Below are 21,381 nucleotides of genomic sequence, written 5' to 3'. Positions count from 1 at the left end.
ACATGGTATATCCACACAATGGAATATTATTTGGCCATAAAAAGGAGTGAGGTATTGATAACATGCTATAACATGAATGAACCTTGAAAATATTATGCTACATGAAAAAAGTCAGTCACAAAGAACCACATTACTGTGACTTCATTTAGATGAAGTGTCCACAATAGGCCAATCTACAGAGATAGAAAGTAAATTAGTGGTTGTTTACAGCAACTGGGGAGTGACTGCTAAAGGTAAGAGGTTTCTTTTTGGATTGATGAAAATATTCTAAAATTGATTGTGGTGATGGTTGCACAACTCTGTGGATATACTAAAACCCAATAAAATGTACATTGTAAATGGGTGAATTAACTCTTATGTGAGGTGTATTTCAATAAAAAATGCTGTAACGGAAAAAAATTCAGTAGTTGTGTAATACTGATTTATGCTTGAGATTTCAGCCCTGGACAAAACCTGAAGCCACCAGCATTAATGTTCTTGCCACTAAGCAAAGCTGAGAGTACCAGTTTTATACCTGCTTTCTGGTCTAGAGTATCAAAGTCTTCTAGGCTAGAGTTTTATGACTGGCTTCTTTCACTTAGCATGTTTTCAAGGTTCATCCGTGCTGTGGCACGTGCCAAAACTTCCAATCCATGAACAAGGGAGGGATGTTTTTCCATTTATTTAGATTTTCTTTGAATTTCTTTCAGCAACTTTTCGTAGTTTTCAGTATACAAGCCTTGTGCTCCCTAGGTTAAATTTATTTCTAAGTATTTTATTCTTTTTGATGCTTCTTAAAATGAAAGTGTTGTCTTAATTTCATTGTCAGAGTTTTGATTGCTAGTATACAGAAATGCAAGTGACTTTTATTTTTACATTGACCTTGTATCCTGCAACTTCACTGAATTTGTTTATTGGCTCCAATAGTTTTTACATGAATTCTTTAAGGTTTTCTAGGTATCAATCATGTCATCTGCAAATAGAAATAGTTTTACTTCTTCCTTTTTAATGTCTTTTATTTCTTTCTTTTGCCTAACTGCACTAGCTAGAACTTTCAGGAAAATGTCATATAAAAGTGGTGAGAGTGGACATCATTTCTTGTTCCTGATCTTAGGTGGAAAATATCCAGTCTTTCACAAGTATGTAAGTTGTGGGTTTTTCATAGATGCTCTTGAAAAAGTTCCTTTCTATTCCCAGTTTAAGTGTGTGTTTTTTAAATCACACATGAATGGGTCTTGAAATTTGTCAAACACCTTTTCTGCAGCTACTGAGATTTTATGTTTTTTCCCCTTTATTCTATTGACATGATGTATTACAATGATTAAGTTTCATTATGCCAAACCAACTTTGCATTCTTGGGATAAATCGCATTTGGTCATGGTGTATAATTCTTTTTATTTACTGCTGGATTCTATTTGTCAATATTTTGCTGAGGATTTTTGCATAAGGAATACGGGTCTGTAGTTTACTTGTGATTATCTTTTTCTTACGTTGTTATCAGGGTAATACTGGCCTCACAGAATGCGTCAGAACATGTTCTCTCTTCTATTTTTGGAACAAACCGAGAAAGACTGATGATAATTCTTTTAAACATTTGGTAGACTTCACCAGTGAAACCATGTGGTCCTGGGATCTTTTTTGTTGGAAGTTTTTAAATTACTAATTTAATCTCTTTAGTTGTTGTAGGTCTATTCAGATTTTCTTTCTTCTTGAGTCAAATTTGGTAAGTATGTGTATTTCCAGAAATTTGTCCATTTCATCTAGGTTATCTAATTTGTCAGCATACAATTGTTCACAGTATTCCCTTTCAATCCTTTGTTTTCCTGTAAGATCATTAGTAATGCCTCCTCTTTTATTCCTGATTTCAGTAACTTTAGTCTTCACTTTTTTCCCTTTGTCAGTCCAGCCAAACGTTTGTCAATTTGTTGTCTTTTCAAAAAATCAACTTTTGGTTTCATTTTATCATCTGTACTGTTTTTCTATTTCCTTAACTTCTGCTCCAATCTCTAGTATTTCCTTCCTTCTGCATGCTGTGATTTTAGTTTGCTCTTCTTTTCCTATTTTCTTACAATGGAAGGTTAGATTATTAATTTGAGATTTTTCTGCTTTTCAAGGTAGGTGTTTATAGCTATAAATGTCCCTCTAAGAGCTGCTTGACGCCTCCCCTAAGTTTTGGTATGTTGTAAATTTTCCTTCAATTTGCTATGTTGTGAAATTAATTTCTAATTTCATTCCACTGTAACCAAAGAAAATACTTTATATAATTTCAGTCTTTTAAAATGTATTGAGACGGTTTTATGACTCAGCATACAACCTATCCTGGACTATTCTTTGTGCACTTGAAAAGAATGTGTTCTCTGCTGTTGTTGGGGTGAGTGTTCCACAGGTGTCTTATAGATCTAGTTAGTATATAGCTCATATACATAGAATATAGTTCAAGTCTTGTATGTCCTTGTTGATTTTCTAGCTAGTTGTATCTCAATCATTTACGTTTTTTTTTTGCTAATTTTTTTTATTGTGGCAAAATATACATAACATAGAATTCATCATCCTAACCATATTTAAATGTACAGTTCAGTGGCATTAAGTACACTTACAGTGTTATGCAACCATCACTACCATCCATCTCCAGAACTTTTTTCTTTTTGCGTAACTGAAAGTCAGTGCTCTTTAAACAATAACTCCCCATTAGCCCCTGCCCCCAGCCCATGGCAACTACCATTCTACTTTCTGTCTTTATGAATCTGACTACTCATATAAGTGGATTCATAAAATATCTGTCCTTTTGTGTATGGCTTCTTTCATTTAGTGCAATGTCTTTAAGGTTCATCCATGTTTGTAGCATGTGTTAGTTCTTTCCTTTTTAAGGCTGAATAATATTTCACTGTAAGTGTACATCACATTTTGTTTATCCATCCACTGATGGACACATGGGTTGCTTCCACCTTTTGGCCATTGTGAATAGTGTTGCTATGAACATGAGTGTACAAATACCTCATCCAGTCCATGTTTCCAATTATTTTGGGTAGGTATATACACATGAGAAGTGAAACTGCTGGATCATACAGTAATTCCATGTTTTAATTTTTTGAGTAACTGTCACATTTCTTTCTGCAGCAGCCGCACCATTTTGCATTTCCATCAACAGTACATAAGGGTTTCAATTCTCCACATCCTTGCCAGCACTACTAGTCTCTTTTGTATCTAATGGAAGATGGAGACATGTAGACACTTAGTAAATCCTCATCGACTATTATGACTTTCTGAGAATTCAAAGTCCCTTGCAATATACTTGGCTCTTTAATCCTAAATGAAATGAAGATCACTGCCTGAAGTCATGTAGAAATCTGTCTAAAAGGGACTTATTTATGGCAGATCTTAATCTGTTCCTCCACTACTCCATTACCTCTTTTATACAAAAATTGTCAGGGAATGTTACAGGTAATTCCTTTCTGTCATTTTGGTGAGATGAAGGCTAATGTAATGAGATCAAGAATACAGAACTTTAATTCCCTTCTCATATTGGACTTATGTACGGATATAACAAAATATGAAATGGCAATTGAAAACACTGGCTGCAGGCTGGGAAGTGTCTCTGTAACTAAATCATATATGAGAGCACTAAGACTCTAAACTATACTTTTTAGCAGTCTAATGGATATATTTTAGAGGTTTCCATTTTGTGTAAAATTAGGACTGCCTCTCCAAACATCGTATTTAACTTCACTTAAAACAAAATATTGAAACAAAAAAGAGAGACAAAGGGAGGAAAGGGCAGGATATTAAAATAGTCCAGATGTGAAATGATTACAGTACAAAGATAGTACAGTGGGAAGGGGGAAATGCTATGAAAAACAACTTAGCCAAAAAAAAACAAAACAAAACAAAAAAAACTTTAAATGTTTAAAGTAAAATAAACATATTTTCATTTAGTCCAGATGAGACCTCAACAAAAGCATTTAAAACCAAGACTTAAATAAGAAAATGCTATAATAGCTGAATAAAGGTATTGTAAAGATGTACTGTAAAAGGTATTCCAGAAAGGTAAGCAATTTACTAAGTGACACTCTGTCATATTTGGGGCAGACTTTCAATGTGCTAAATGTATTCCAGTAATTCAGTATAGGACTCATTATTTCTTTTCTTTTTTGTAGGACTATCATTTCTAATGTGAGATACGTAGCAAGCTATGACATTCCAGCACTTGGTTTGGCAATTGCTCATGTTGACAAAAAAGTACCATATGAGTTACCTGATAGCCTTCTGTTTTCTTCTGACACCACTTCAGCAAAGCATTTCTCTTTGATCCTCCATATTCTCTTGCCAGTGCTGAGAGAGGGTCCTTCCTTTCTTCCCTGATAAGTGAAAATAAATCCAAAGTTGAAATATTTTTTATTTGAGCATCATTATAAACCAGAAATCCTACAAACAGAAGAGACCAGTGTTGGTTTGCATTCTTGCACATGATAAATGCACACACTAAGGCATCCAATGGCAAGATGTATCATTTCATTCATTTGGTTTTACCTATCAATTTTTACAGTGTCCTCATAGACCCACCACTGTCAGGGATTTCTGCTATATGAAGTGAAGGACTCTATTCATTATCCACACGGAAACTGGAAGATTCAGTATAGAGTCCATTCACAATTAATGGAATGCATTCCAGGATGCTCAGAAGGGAGAAAACAACCTGATACTGGCTGCATCCGAAAGTTATTGTGGCTTCCTTTCATTCAGTATCCTACCCTTCCATAATCTTTATACTTTGGTTTTATTTTTGTTTACTCATTTTTGTTTCCAATCTTTTATGTCCTCAATTATTTCATCTTTTTTAAAAAATCACTTACTGTAAATACAAAGGACAAGGTTATACAAGGTGAAGGATTACAAGGCATAGTTCTTCCTGCCTTCAAGGTATTTTATAATTGGGGGAAGTAGATCAGACAAAAGATGACAATAAATAGTAAAATATCCATAAAATATCTCAGATATATTTACTGCTAAGTTGTACACTCTTTATTGACTATAGGTAGTTAGAATTTTATCTTGCATAGAAAATGGAATTTTTCTGTAAACTCATCATTCATTCAACACTCCTACCATGGAGCACCACAGGCTGAGCCAGGCAATGTGGGATTTCTGGGCAAGGGAGGGTGAACAACACAGGGGCCCTGCTTTCTCAAGGAACTTCAAAGTTGACTATAGGATGGATATACTATAGAAGTTTGGGGGGAAAAATTAATGGCTATGTATAACTCGTTTCGTAAAATTACACGTAGGGTACTTTATGGCACTGTTAGTTGCCTTGAAGGTAGAATAAATATTCTGCCCCAGACCACACACTGCATCAAACAAGATTTTGTGATCGCCCGGGTGACAGAGCAGGGGAGGCATACAACCCAACTCATCCAGCACCAAATCCCTTCTTTCCAGTAGCTACTTTAGAAGTCGAATAGAACATTAAGGAATTCCTGGAGAGAGAGAGAATGCTTTGCAAAATAACCTGCTTCCTGACAAGTAGCATACTCTTAAAAGCTTGGTCTGTTTTTCAGTGTTTAAAAGTAAAGCAGAGACTCTAGTCTCCCACCCCATAACTTAGCTCAGTAAGTATCCTAGAGGTAATTATGTTACAAGTGGCTTAGTATTCTTCAGCATATTGATTCTGTCTGTACTTACCCTCCAGAGTATGTTAGGAAATCAAAGAGTACACATTTAGAACTGAAGCTTTTCCAGTTGAGAGTTGTACTGAAATAGCACCAACTTATCTTAGAACCAACAGTAAAATACAAAAATATTTCAACATTCAGTTAAGATTGTTGCCTTGAAGAAATATACTTTTACGTTCACGTGCTAGTCCAACAGGTTCCTGCTTTGGTTTAAGGGGTTCAAAGAAGTTTGTTGTAACACCATAGGAAAAGAGAATGAAGATAAATGTAAGATAAGTAAATGAATGCAAAAAGGCAAGCCAAAAAAAAAATCTTCATCGTGCCCAAAATAAAAGTAACTACTACAATCAATGTGAAAGGTTCACTCTGGCTCGCAGCAGGTCTGTTTTGTTAGAGAAACAGCATAAAGAGCATCAAAAAAGAATCAACGCTAAGGAGCTGCAGAAAAGAGACTCCTAGAGCTTGGAGGGTCATCTCTCCTAACTCCATTGTAAGATGAGCAAGCTCAGGCGAGGAGATGTCTTGCTGAAGATCATAGCTTCTAAATGTAGGAGCCAGGAAGAGTGGGTGCCCTTCCCAAAAATACAAAGACAAGCACGGACAGACAGTGATCTCCCCCGTATCAGCCAGGGCAGAGCACGAGCTCCCCTCATCACCGCACCCCTACTTGCTATAATAGTGCACTGCTTATGGGGCCACTGCTCTAGGAGGTTGGTTCCCTGGAGGCACGGCTTTAAAACTAAGTATATAATTTGAGTTTGAGAAGCCAAATATCCCATTTTATCCTCAAACCTGTAAATCAATATATGGCTACATTTCTGAAACCTATTCCTGTCCCTCCTTCAATTCTTAATACATCTTAAATACTTAATTGTTCTCAATTCCTCTTAATGCTTAATTCTTCTTAATACTTCTTCATGAGTATTTCCTAATTCCTATAAACAATGTATGCTAAATTTTTGACATCTATTATTCTCTTCTAAATTATAAATACTTCTTAGTCCCAAATGGCTTCTGACATTGAGAAATACAAATAAAATATAACATTATATTTTTATGTATTGTTCCTCAATTATTAACATAGCATCATATTCTCAGCTCCCAGTCTAAACAATTAGAGCCATCGTTAGTTCTCATTTTTTCATTCCTTTTCTAAAGATCTGTTGCTGAAATTACCCATCGTTCCCTTTGAAAAAGCTCCTGAGTCCAACCCTCCTGTCATCACTTCCACTGCTTTCACCCTGGTCCAGACTTGATAACTTTGTCCCACAAACATTACAATAGCCTTTAGCTGCTTTCCCCGCCTTTTGTCCAGAATAGAACAATTCTTGGATCATCTTCTCACACTGATTTATTTACCCCACTTTAGAGCTGCTACCACATCAAAGTGACTCAATTTGGCTTTAAAGAGGTTCCACGGCCGAGCCACACCCTTCCTAGTCAATCTGTTTTCCGCTGCCCCCAGAGATGGTAGGTCCACACCTCCTGGTTTTCCGTACCCAGCCTCTCTGTGTGTGCTGCACTACCTCCTTGGTAGCTAGCTCCCCCAACTTCTTGCTTATTCATCCCTTTTGTGCATTCGCTCAAGTCACTGACCCCGCCAACAACGCCCACCCCCCCACAAGGCCCCACTCCAGTTCCACTCTTCCAGCCTTCCCTAACACTCTACACACACCCCTAGTATTTGAATTTCACAATGCTTGCTTTTGTAGTCAACCATTCTCCAACTTAAAAACCAAACCCAAAACCACCAGCTGTGCTTTAGGAAAGGAACTATCTTTTTAACTTTGTTTTACTTTTTTACTTCTATACCATCTTATTCAATTCTGGGCATAGAAGAGGAGATCAGAAAAGATTTAATAACACACAAAGAAAGAAAAAAGAAATCAGTGCTTGAATGCATTATTTTACAACTCGATCATTTACTCTCAAAAGGCCAGGAAAGGTACACATGAAATGCACCAGTATTAATGGTTCTGTACCTTATCCGGCTTCGGGTGGTGGGGGTCACAGATGCCGTAGGAGAGGAGGAGAGGGAAAGCTGTGGTGACGTGGTTCCCATAGCCATCAGAGAGGCCGGCGACGCTCCCTCAGGTGCAGAGATGTCTCGTTTCATCTCTTCACTACTTCGTCGAGACACTGATTGTGAGAAATAGTCATTATGCATTTTATAGCAGAAACATTTTAAATTGAGAGTTCTTCAGCAGATTCCAAAAAGAGCAAAAATTACAAAACAGGAGGAAAAACTAACATTTTCTTTATCTTACTGATAACTTGTAAGAATTTATTTTTTTTATTTGAAGAAAAAACTGTAAAAAAAGTACAGTAGTTGAAATATGCACTAAACCCCACCTTACCTGATGGTAAGAAGTGTGTCTTACCCATCCCTGTAACACTCAAAGTATCTACCTAGCACATAGTAAATAGTACTCTGTAAACATTCATTTAATCACAAATACAACTAAAAACCAAAGGCTAATTAAAGCAGTATCTGATAACTACCCACTCTCAACTGAAATCAAAACGACCCTTCTGAACTAGCCAAAAATACTGTTAAAAGGAAAGAAAAGAAAGAGACACATTTAATTCTGGGTCAGGCCATATTTTTAAAAACATAAATCAACAGGACAGAAAACCAAAAGGTGTCACGTCAGCTACTGAGAAATAACCATCAGAAAAGTCCTACTTTGAAAGTCTGGTGTGGTAAGACATTGCACCTTGGTAGAATCACAGAAAGTTCTGAGAACTGTTAAGTGGACGTAGCCACTTCTGCCGTTGATAACAGAGCCAAAATAAAAGTGGCTTTCCAGCAAGGATGCGCAGAGTAAGAGCAGGTGCTCACAACGCTGGGCTGAGCACAGTGACACGTGAGACATGAGACAAAGTTCCTGACCTCAGACAGAATTCTCTCACCTCAGAAGATGCTGGATATGCAGGAGCCATTAACTGTCTCACCCCTGGGCTGGTTGTAATGCCAATCAATGTGACACATCAATAACTCTCCCCCCTGATTATTAGTAAAATGCCCGCCTTTTACTGGTTAAAATGTTCTTGATGATTTTAGGATAACCACAAGCAGAAACATAACACTGCATTAGAAAAGTGATGTCTTTAAAGATCCAGAAGAAACAGATGCTTTCTCCTATTACAAGATCTTATTAGAATGAGGCACTTACATATTCTGACATAATTTTATAATTATTCTTGTTTTCTCTTTCAATGTCAAATCTCTGTATGCCTTACATCAGCAGTATCTTTTAAGTGGTATGCTAGGAAATTGAATGAGAACACCTTTCATAATTTTACATAAAACAGAGGAAACAGACTGAGAAAGAATAGGAAGAACACTGTTATAGGAAAAGGGTTTGGGATCTGGGCTTTGAGACAGTGATTTTGACTCAACTCCTTACTGATTTAAAGACTCAGCTATGATGTATAGAACTGTACTAATTCAAATACGCATACAAGTGGGTCGTCAACTGTATAAGGTAGAGTTACAGGAATTTCTCCTTTCCTGGTCCAATTTTCAGTTGAGCTATTAAGAGTAAGAAAAGGCCACAAAGGGAAAATAATGCGAACAACTGATAAACTAAAGATTAGCTCTATGAGACAAACAAAGCAAGTTCGTTAAATTCATCATTATAGGACGGCTTTATCACACTGGAGAAATCTGGCGTCCAGAGAATTTTGAATGTGCTCTGAAATAACTCTTCAAAAACAGTCATGACACACTTTGGGATAAATATTCTAATCTTTCACAATTATACCAACTTTGTATGAAGCTGTGTTTTCGGCACATCATCTAACCCACTCTGAGCATTTAAATAAATACTTTTTAAATGAATGGAACTACCTAATTTTTGTTTTTTGAAATTGAGGCCATGAAATATGACTTCTATAGGATCTGAAAAATACAATAGGGGAAATTCAGAGTGAAAAAAAATCAACCAGAGTTCTTAAAGAGACAAGTAAACTAAGTCTAAAGAGAAAAGTATTCAACTTCTAGATGAAGTCTTTTTAAAGGCAATTTCAGATGAAAGTCATTACCTGAGATGGTCTTGGCACTTTCCATGGCAGGTACTCTCGGCAAAGAAGCAGGTCGGCTGGTTGAAGATGTTCTTAATAGATGTTCTGCACAAAGTGGAAAGGGTCACAATAAAGAAATCTGACACTGAACTTTGATATAACAGGCAGCAAAAAGGTGAGTTTTACATCTCTCACCCTTGAGGCTCATCCTTCTTTCCCAACCCAGGATGCTTCAACAATTCCCCATACAGTCTATTTATACAAAACAACTGCCATAGACAAGAACATGGGAAAACATTTCATTCAACGTTTTATTTCTAGGGATGAGACAGTTGACACAGATGAAAATGCTTCTAAATCACTAAATGCCACTTATCTCTTTGCTGCAATTCAACCAAAATTCAAAGATCCCCTACTATATCTAAGCCTAAAAAGTAACAAACTAATGAAAAGCTTTGCCCTTGTGCCTACATAGGTAATGAGGAAGCCATACATATACACAAGCACAAACAAGTCAGCACAGGAAAATTACAATAACTGAATTGATAACGTGCTATCAAACCACAGCGGGAGAAGCCATTCGCTTTGAGTTCAGGCAGCAGGGAAGGCTTCAACAACAACACACTGTAATGACATTAAGCTGGGCTTTAGTACAGAGAAGAGGGCTGGGGAACAGTATTTCGGCCAGATAATAACCAGAGCCAAGGGATAAGGACATTCAAGTTAGAGAATGATAAACTCCCAGCATGGCTAACATATGGAAAACAGAGATGGCAGCGAGAAAAGAGGCTTTACAGGGAGGACGAGGCTAACCGACAAGAGCCGTCATTACCTGGCACGTGGACTTCAGTCTAAGGGCAACAAGGGAGAGGCAGACATTTCCGAACATTCAGGGAAGAACACAATCAGATGCAGCCTCGACCGTCTGCCTTAGCAGCCTCACCTTATTCTACAATTCCCCTGCTTTCTAAACACAAGCTGCCTGGGGAGTTTCTTGAGTTCCCTGAGCACTGGCACACGCTGTTCCCACACCTTCTATGCTCCGCCTCCATTCCCTCCTTAGCCTGGCTACCTTTACCATCCTGCAAGTCTAGCTTCAACATCGCCTCCTCGGGACCTGCTCCCCCGCAGTGGGAGCCCCCAAACACAGACCAGCACACTTCTTACCTAGGGCTACAAGGCCACTGTCAGGCCAGGCCGACGAGCACAGGACAGACTAGATGAGTTCTGCCTAGTCGATGTGTATTAGGGATGTGTGATTAGGATGAGGGAAAGCACCACCTTTTATACTTAATGAAGACTTTGAGTCTCATTGCCCAAGAATGTCCCTACAGCAAACATTTTTTGAAAAAGGGAAAGGCAAGACTCACCACACACTAGTCAAACAGGTCATTCAATACCGCTTTTTAAGAATCGGTAACTTAAAAAATACTCCCTCTTATAATATGATGTCAAAAGTAATGGTACATGACATTATCTTTCAAGGATAGCACATCATTTATCACAAAATCGATTTTCTAAGCATATGAGGAACATCTGGTTGTTATCACATACTACTTGGACGGGAAGGGAGTGGGAAGGATGAACTTACTTTCTTAATGAAGACAGGACTTATACAGCCTAGAGTCATTACATCTTTCTTTTCTTGAGCAAACATCACCTCTGTGAAAGAGCCTATAAGCAAGCCTCAATCAGACTTCTGAACCCCGTTGGCAGTTGGCATTCACCCTCAGGAAGAGCACATTATGCACAAAGGCTGACAGACAATACAAAGTTAGCAGCACATGGAAATAGTAGAAAACGGAAACCAACGTTTTAATTTAATCAAATTCTCCATTTTACAATTATGAAACTGGTCATTTCCCTACAATCTTCATCTCCCAAAGAACACAGCAAATGAAGAAAGTTAAAACAAAAGTTATAAAGACAAATGAATCGAAACTAGTGTGTCAGCCCTATAATAATGCCCTATGTGGAAAGTGTTTCTAAGTTGCCTTATTTCTTTCTCTTTTACACTGCACACACAATTGAAACAAAGCTCATGAAATTTACTGCTGATTCATTTGCCCAACACCTCTTCTTACTGCATGTCTAAAGATCCAAGTCTGTCTCAATTCAGTAGACCCTACCAGAAGGCAACATCTATTTTCTGAAAATGGGCAAAATGGCACATATTTCACAGCCCTTGTTTAAATAGCCACAGTAGATTATTCTTTTCAAAATTATTTGTGATAACTTTCAACTGGCACAACACAGTCTGCTGCCACCTCAGGAAGTATTTTCGTTGTGAGAATCACACTTGTGCTCAAGCACACGTCACAGCAAGAACATATGCCCATCTCCTACTACAAGTAAGCAGGCTGGATTCCATCTTCATGTCAAACTCGGTTCATCTCTCTTCAGGAAATAAGATTAGTGTATTATAGTTGAGAGTGGCAGGCCAGAGAGATTGTATTTTATAATAATAGAGTCTATTGCCATATGGAGCTACTCTTGTCTCTAATCCATTCATTCACCAAAAACCATCTGGGTGTCCACTACTTGCCAGGCTTGGTGCAAAGGTCAGAGAAAGGAAGACAGGAGGCAGGAAACCTGCCCTCATGGAGCTCAGAGTCTAGACAGGAAGCCAGACATTTAAAAATCATTGTAAGTGAAGGATGCTAGGAAAGAATCAGTACATGGGGGCTCTGGGAACACAGCAGGGGATGTGACCTGCTCTTGAGAGGATGTGTGGCAAGGCCTCCACAGGAAATGACATCTCAGTTAAGGCTAGAAGGGTAATTAATAGCTTTTAATAGGGATTCAGCCAGATCCCTGTGTAAAACAGGGCAAAGGAGAGCTGGGAGGGGAGAGAGTGTTCTGGCTGAATGCTTAGCATACACCAGAAGAAATCCAGGAAGGCAATGTTCAGAAGGCGGCGGGAAGAGAGAGCAGGTGAGGCCGCAAGCAGGTGGGAGGGCCAGATCCGGCAAAGGTAACCGGCAAAGGTAAAGCACGCCGGCAATGCAGGCGAAGTTAAGGAGTTTGAACTTCACCTTGCGGGCAATGGGGAGCCAGTGACGGTTTTAGTAGCTGAGCATCTTTGGCTCTAGTAGATTGGAGGGGTAACAGGCTGTATGAGGAGAGATAAGGATGGCTTGGACTTGGGTGGTACCAGGAGAGACGGAGAGAAGTAAACAGATTCAAGGGCTCTTCAACTGGGTGGAATCAACAGACTTGCTGACCTAGTGGATATGGAGGTGAGAAGGAAGGAGGTTCCACGCACAGAGATACGACAGGGGGAGAGTGTGATGGGAGGAAAAGAGATGAGAACACATTGAATTTGAGAACCCTATTAGATACCCGGGGAAGATGTGGACTAGGCAGTCAGAGAAGGAGTGCAGGAAAAAAGTCAGAGTGAATATGTAAGTTTGGAAATTTTTAGCATATACTTGATGGGATGAGAATGAACTTGGTGCCAAGGAAGTTATGGGAACCTTGGTCAAAGAAGTTTCAAACACTGGTGGGGACAAAAGTAAGGAAAGAATGTGTCGAGGAGTGGGAGACAGGAAGGAGACAAGCTGTGCAAGGATGAGAAAGCCTAGTAGCTGGAGGAGGTGGGCACATGGGGAGGACTGTCTTTCTTAACATAGGAGGGCATTTTAGGATGACGAGGCAAGAGAGCCAACAGAGAGGATGAAGTTGAAGATACAGGAGAAGGGGATAATAGCATGAGGCTAACAGCATCTATGAAAGTCCAGGGGGATGAGACCCAGGGCTCAGATAGATGGATAAACCTACACAGAGATACTCTGTTCCCTTCCGACAGACAGGCAGCAGTAACATAAGCACACTAGGTCTGCTACTTAATTCTCTCTTATTTTAGAAATCGTAGAAATTAATAGGTACAGGCGTTGTCCCTTTATTGTTTCCCTAATCAAATTTATAGGCAAAATAGTGGGTTTAAAAATAGAAGCCTAACTATCCAAGTTCTGTTCACAGAGGAGTTGTTCCAAATGGACCAATGCTCCTGCCAAAAACAACTCTAAAATTTTGAAAAAATATTAAAATCAACTACTTAAAGCCACTGAAGAGAAACCAAAGCAGGCAGAAAATGAGTCTACACTTGGAAGAAGGAAATAGCACTGGGTGAGTTTCCCAGTTTTATGGCTTGTAGGCAGGGATACAGGCCCCAGCTGAGGCCATGTAAGGCAGCGCAAATTTGGTAGAAAACCCATAGCCTTACTGCCTTGAAGAAACACAGGATATATCTCAGAACAACCAAACTGCTGGAAAGAGAGGGGGTAGGGGAAAGACCAGAAAGGAAAGAGTCACAAATTCTGTACCATGTTTCCCCGAAAATAAGACCTAGCCGGACAATCAGCTCTAATGCATCTTTTGGAGCAAGGATTAACGTAAGACCTGTTATTATATTATATAGCATCATATCATATCATATCATATCATATCATATCATATCATATCATATCATATCATAAGACCAGGTATCATATTAAAATAAGACCGGGTCTTATATTAATTTTTGCTCCAAAAGACGCATTAGAGCTGACTGTCTGGCTTGGTCTTATTTTCGGGGAAACACAATATATAAACTCTGCCTACATCTTTCACTGACCTCTGAAATCCACAAACTCTCAGATTTCAAAGAGTTGAATTAAGGACAAAATAACTGACCAGGTACTTCAACTTAAGAAAAGAGGCTGGAATTTGAGGTGAGTCAAGTTAACTGCTTGCTAACAAAAATCAATTATCTGCAAACAACACAGAATCCAGAATCTCTACAACACGTGAGTTATGCTGCCCAAGATACAATCCCAAATTACAACCCCAGACATACAAAAAAAAAGGAAAAAGTGACGCATACTCAAAAGAAATGGAAACCTACATGAAGATTATCTGTATGTTAGAATTAGCAGAAAAGAATTTTAAAGCAGTTATTACAAATATGCTCAATGTCACGAAGGAAAGTACGTATGTTCTCAACAAATGAACAAATAGGAAATCGCAGATGAAAGAGTTGCAAGAATATGAGACAGGTTCTCCCTGAGATGCAATGCAAAGGACAGCCTAAAGCTGAAAATGGAGCATTGAGAAAAATCCTCTGGAACCCCAGCTCTCCCACTAACATGAAGTATTTATTACTAGAGCAACTGGAAACCTGTTGTGCACTGAGGACATCACAGCAACAACGAAACTCAACACCCAACTCAGCTCCTGAGTAGATTACCTCCAATGCCCACACCACATACCTAGCAGCAGAAGGAAAGAGATGCCCATGGAAAGGCATAAAGCCAATTTACTACCCTACACAAGGTGTCCAACTTTCAAGAAACGATTATAAAACATACAAAAAACAAGGAAAAAATATATCGAGCTCACTATGTCAAGACACAAAATCATCAATAAAACCACAAGCACATATGGCATAGATGTTGGAACCATCTGACAGGATATTTAAAATAACCATGATTAATATGTTAAAGCCTCCGATGGAAACAGTAGGCAACATGCAAGATCAGCTGGGATTTCCTAATTGATTTTCACTTACAGTTTCCGTATCTCTGCTGAAATTAGACAAATAATATGAGAACTATGTCTCTGGTTCTCAACTGGGGGCAATTCTGCCAATGTGTTGCTTGCGACATATTTGGCTGCCACAACAGAGGGGTGGGGGTGCTACTGGCATCTTAGAGGGTGCTTCATGTCTAGTGGGTAGAGGCCAGGGATGTTGCTAAATATGTACAGAACAGAGAGTAGATTTTACTATATAAAATTTTGTTTTTTAATCAACCAGAACTGAGGAAAAGGGGATGGAATGCAGACTGTGACAAAATTCATCTAACTGTATGACAAATAACCACACTGAGATAGTGGTAAAAAAAGGAGCTGACCTAAGTAATTTTGTGAAAACAGGTGTTTTGACTGATACTCTACGGCTGCACACAAAAAAAAACCGCACACAAACACCACACTGTGGTAAATTTGCTTCTCATAGCGGTATGGCTTCACAATTTTGAAACTACTATATACTAGGGTTGAACAAGTAAGTAAATATATTGTAGATAATGCGAGCCAGGCTTCTCACTGTCAAGAGAAAGATGTTACAAATAAGGAAATAGAAGAGGCTAGGACGCACCCTTTGGTGCAGGCTTGTAGTCAGAGGCGTTAGTATAAACTCATGGTTTTTGATAGATGGATACAGAAATAATAGTTCCATGTTTGTATGCATGGGTTGGTTATACATACATAAAATTTTCTTAGCTCTATCCAGAGAGGAACTGGAGGCAGTCAAATCTCAGCAGCAGTAAGTCCATCTAGTACCCAGATCTTGTTTTCTAAATACTATTCTCTAATAAAAGTAACTCGGGTTCCTTGGAGAACTGGTTGATTCCAGAGCTAGTGCAGGAAATAAACAAGCCTGGATCATCCTGTGGTGCCCAAAGTAAGAAAATGCTTTTGAGGAGTTGGGTGCATCAAAAGGGCAAGGAGTCAATATGAAAGAGCTCCCAGTAGCCAAAGTTGGAATAACTTGAGCAACAAAATAACAACAATAATAAATTATAACCCAAAGAATAACTACCCGAGAGTCTGTACTAATATAAATGCTATAAATATAAGTATAACAACATAATGGAAATAATTCCTTACAAAAAGAGTATCACCACTAGAACACCACAGCAATCACTACTGCAGGAAAAATGTACAAACAGATGCTAAAGTCAGGGAGAGAAAGTTTAAGCAGGAACAGAATATTTATCAATTACTAGCAGACAACAACCTTAACCAAGTCAACCTTAATCAAGGTCAACATCACCAACAAGACATATCGACATTATGTGCCCCTTGCCCCGTGACACTTAGAGGGGCACATCACCCCTGTGATAACCTTCCCAATAAAACATAACCTCAACTTAATCAGGAGAAAATATCAGACAAACCAATACAAAGAGATAGTCTAAGAAATAACTGGCTAGTATTCTTCAAAAGTGTCAAGGTCAAGAAAGACAGGGAAAGACTGATAAACTGTTGCAGACTGGTGGAGACTTAAGAAAATAAGACAAGTAAATGCAAAGGGGGATCCTGGACTTGATCTTGGGATAGAAAATGAACATCAGTGGAAAAAAACCAGTAATCCAATAAAGTCTGTAGTTTAGGTTAATAACATTTCAACGATATTTATTTCTTAGTCTTGATAATTATTCTATGCTTATGTAGGATGTTTACATAAGGGAACCTGGGTAAAGGGTAGAAGAGAGCTCTAATATTTTTGCAACTCTTCTGTAAGTCTAAACTTATCTCAAAATTTTGATTTTAAAGACAGACAGAACACCTTAAGCAAATATTGCAACACATGTTCAAATGGACTGATTGCAACTTATCTTGAAAAGCATTTTAAAAAGATAGACTGATGGAGTGGTGGATAAATATGTGATAAAGAGAATACAGGAAAATGCTGTAGAATCTTGGTAATGAGATATGGATATTCACTATACTATTTCTTTCAACTTTTCTGTAGGCTTGAAAATTTTCATAATACTTTGGGAAAAAACAGAAGCTAGATGCTTGGTTTATCAAGACAAATACCAAGAACCATAGAGAAGAAAAGGAAAATGGGGGTGAGGGTGGCTTAGAATTGAATAGATATCCATTAGACTATAAATATAGAGAGGCAGGATTTCTGTCTGAATTTCTCCTGGGAATTTCCCCACTAAGGCTGGATCTAGGGCTGGGCCAAAATCTGATTTAGATCTACTCTTTGGAGAACAAAAATTGCTATGAAACTTTTTTACAGAAAGTTTTCTTTTTTATTTTAACTTAAAAGAGATGATAATTTTTAATAAAGGCTTAGCTTTCTATTTCTAGAAAAATCTCCAAACTTTGTGTCCTATATTTATTATGTATACCCTTACCATAAATCAATGTTTTTTCAAAATACTGAGTTTTGAAAACATTTTACATCCCTAAGCCTCAAGTAATACTATTTACATAGATAACAGTATGAATTTCTTTACAGAACATGACTAAACGTGGACTAATCAACTTTCTCAGATACCTACACATCTGAGCTGGTAACACAGACACTGGACAACCCCAGGCTCTCCAACCATCTGAACCATCAGCTGAAGTCTTTGCTTAACACTCTGGACCGTTTGAAGATCACTGTGCAAATGGGGACAGTAAAGACCTTCCCAACTACCTATATCCATGTACCTGGTAGCTGATATATCCTTTCCTGCTTAGGCCACAAACACTAATTCACACACTGTCCACACTCACTCACTGAGGCGGCGCCAGTCATGACCCCAACCACTTAACTGCTGACAATACTAACAAAAGAGCACTTGATTAGTTCATTTATAAGATTTCTCTGGTCTAAAACATTCTCCTACAACTGACATACAAGCATGATGCTAAAAGACAACAAACAAAAACCCCACACCTGTTATAAAATACTTAACTGCAAAAAAACAACAAATTTTCTAATTTAAGTGTAGTAGAACAAGAGGCAGCACCCTTTTAAATTTCAGTAATGAAGCCACTAAAACTTTCAAAATGAAAATTATAGACTGTATTTTTTTAAATTTAGGCCAAGATGAAAGAGACAATCAAAGAAGTAAAGCAGTTCAAGACAGCTCAAAAATACTACTCTCTTATCACAGTTTGGATCACCATGGTGGCTTTTTATGACCAAGAATCATTTGGTTGTTCTTCGTTTTGTAAGTGGTTTCTTTCTCTAGTGATTGTGTAAGATAAGATCACACTATCAACAAATTCTCAGATAAAAATTCACCAAAGAGTGTTTCCCTCTGTCTCCTGTATTTGCACTGTTTCCACTAAGCCCCATTAAGGCATTATAACAGACTAAAGTGGAGAACTAGGCTGGCATTAACACAGACTGACCACGCACACCCCACGCCCAACGGCATTACCATTTGATACATTACCAGATAATAAAAAGAGCAGAGCCAGGAAAAGGTCTGATTCAACAGAGCCCTGGAGACACGTTAACACATTTAGTCTGTGTTTTCTAAAACCTTGGCCCATAGACCTTCCACACCCCATTCCCCGCCCACAAAAGCCATGGCAATAGGAAAAACGAAACAATAATCTCGGTCTAATTATCCTTTACTAAGAATCACTTGGGTTACTTGTGAAAATGAAGTTCCCAAAAGTCCCTTTCCTGGAGACTCCATGTCAGTAGATTGGAGGTCAGTGAGGCCCAGGTTCCGTATTTTACCAAGTGACTCAAGTGAAGTCTTATCAACAGATAAATTCAAGGAACACTGCTGGTGCTGGCTTTCCCTGGTAAACCGTGCCCTGCTGTGAGCCAAGCAAGATGAGTCTGGAGGGTAGCAGTCAAAAGGGGAGAAGGCCCTCCCCGAGGTAAAATTGGAGCGAAGCCGTGGAGGAGAGATCCCTTCTCCAGGACAAGTGCTCCAGAAGAGGAAGGGCCAATGTCAGGCTGCTAAATCAGGAGTGAGCCTGAGTGCTCAGGACACAAGGAAGCCCATGAGGCTAGACAGAGTGACAGAGAGAGAAAGGTGATGAGGCCAGACAGGCAACTGAGGCCAGGCAGGGAGGGCCTGGCGGCCACTAAGAGAACTCGAGATTCTCTTCTGAATGAAATGGGAGCCAGTGGAGGGTTCTGAGAACAGGGACATGTTCCAATTTATATTTTTCAAGACTACACTGACTGTGGGCTTAAGAATAGACTGGGCGGGGGATTAGGAACCTTTTGCCAGAACCCAGGTGAGAGGTGATGGTGGTAGTGGGGGAAGAGCAATATTCCGGGTGTATTTCAAAAGTAGAGCAAATGGGTTTCCTAAAGAACTGAACAGGGTTCAGATATGGGGGTCTAAGATGAAAAAGGGAGTTAAGGATGATTCCAAAGTTTCTGGAGGAGGAAACTGCCCTTAAGTGAGGTAGAGAAGTCAGATTACAGGCTGAACGAGTTTGGGAAAGGTGGGAATCTTGTCCGGGACGACCTCAGTAGGAGAGTATTCAACATGCAAATGGTGATGTCAAATAGGCAACTGGATATATAACTCTCGAGTCCATAGGAGAGGAACAGGCTGGAGATAGAAATTTGACGGTCCTCAGAATAAAAGCAGTAGTTAAAGCCATGAGACACAGTAACAGAGTACAGACAGAGAGAAAACAGGACTAGGGACTGAGCTCGCTCTGGGGTACACCACCACTTACTGAACAGGGAGGAGGAATGAGCACAGGAGACAGAGCAGCAGCCAAGGAGGGAGGAAAAGATGCAAGAGTGGGGCATCATGGAAACCAAAAAGAACATCCTGGAAGAGGGAGCACTCCACAGGGCTAAATGCTGCCGCCAGTTCACTGCAGATGAGGACTGAGAGCTGACTGGGTTGGCGACACCTCATTGGCAACCTCGATGAAAGCAGCTTGAGGGAACAGGAAAGGTGAAAGCGTGTGTGCGGGGCTTAGGAGAGCCTGGGAAGAGCCGGGTTTAAGAATCCCATGAGCTAGGTATTCATGATTATTCCCAATGTACAGACAAGAAAACAGCATCAAAAAGGTCAACACCAGCACACATGAAGCCGACTATCTAGGCACCATACACATACGTAATCCTTAACGATCCATCTGGGGGGTGAGGGTGGGAACAAGGTTAAGATGTAAAGAGAGACTTTAAACCTACTACTTGTTCCCCTAGCAAGAGGACCTTCTAAGGGGAGAAAAGACCTCGGGTCATAATTGACAGATGAGCTCCAAGCCAAGGAGCAGGGGTAGAGCGCAAGTCGTGGTGCCAGGAAAGCAGCAGCAGCGCCATCTTCCACCGTCCCTAAATGTTGCACAAGCAGCTTACCTGAACACTCCAGATTGGCAGGTATGGGGCCAGTTTCACTGCCAAACTGAACTCTTCCTCCAGGTGCTTTAACGGAATAAGGGAAATAAGTCTGCTGATTTCTTCCCCACACCTGCCGAAACCTTGTAGTCTTACCTACAGAGCCTAACACCTACTTTCTACAACCGAGAGAATGCACAGAGGAAAGCGTGGAGGTAACCGGCCTGTATCAGTTACGAGGAGCCCCAGGCTCCTGAGTGACGTGCACACCTGCTTAGCATCTGCACACCTGTCCCAACGCAGCGCTGCCTGTCACAGCCCCACGCCAACGCCACAACCATTTTCCTAACGCACTGTAGCACCACACGTAAAAGGCGGTGTGGGTAAGAGAAGGAAGGAGCCCTGCTCTCAGCAGAGGGGACGGGCTTGGGTGCCGGCTCCACCGCAGAGAGCGACCTGTGGGAGAATGGGCAAGGCCCTTCACAGTGCGGAGAGGCACTGCTGGGCTTCATCTTCTGGAGTCTCAATTTCTTCTAATGAACAACAATGTAGAGCACAGAGCGTTTCAATGGGCTGTGGAGTCGGGCTGCCCAGGTCTACTATTCATTAACTATGCTAGCCTGTGTTAGGATTAGCTTTCTGAAGCCAAATTTTTAGTATCTATAAAGTGGGGTTACAATCTGCACCCCATGAAGAACTATGGAACACAGGGCCTCGCACAGGTGCGTGCTCTCCCTTACCCATCCTGAGGTCACGAGACAGCTGTCCTCCAAACATGCGTCTGTTAACAACCAATCTCCCCATTTGTCATTCATACACACGAGCAGTAAACGTTTGACAAAGATGTATACCGGACTGGTTATACTAACGCCAAGAACAAAGAAAATAACA

General features: G+C 39.7%; 1 protein-coding gene across 3 annotated transcripts in view; it reads right to left on the bottom strand.

Annotated features, from left to right (window-relative positions):
* SPECC1L (sperm antigen with calponin homology and coiled-coil domains 1 like) overlaps positions 1 to 21,381 on the bottom strand; it is a 128,009-nt gene that overhangs the window by 37,527 nt on the left and 69,101 nt on the right. For 2 of the 3 annotated variants that reach the window (XM_033097586.1, XM_033097587.1), the window contains 3 exons: positions 9,696 to 9,779; positions 7,631 to 7,787; positions 4,232 to 4,334 (listed from right to left, as the gene is read on the bottom strand). In XM_033097586.1, coding sequence (XP_032953477.1) covers positions 4,232 to 4,334; positions 7,631 to 7,787; positions 9,696 to 9,779 — 344 coding nt within the window. Of the gene's footprint in view, positions 1 to 4,231; positions 4,335 to 7,630; positions 7,788 to 9,695; positions 9,780 to 20,511; positions 20,533 to 21,381 lie in introns of those variants that run through there. The other variant, XM_033097588.1, reaches the window with a different exon arrangement.

The sequence above is a fragment of the Rhinolophus ferrumequinum genome, chromosome 25 (assembly GCF_004115265.2).
Source record: "Rhinolophus ferrumequinum isolate MPI-CBG mRhiFer1 chromosome 25, mRhiFer1_v1.p, whole genome shotgun sequence".
Lineage (NCBI taxonomy): Eukaryota > Metazoa > Chordata > Mammalia > Chiroptera > Rhinolophidae > Rhinolophus > Rhinolophus ferrumequinum.
This window is presented reverse-complemented; position numbering and strand designations above follow the sequence as displayed.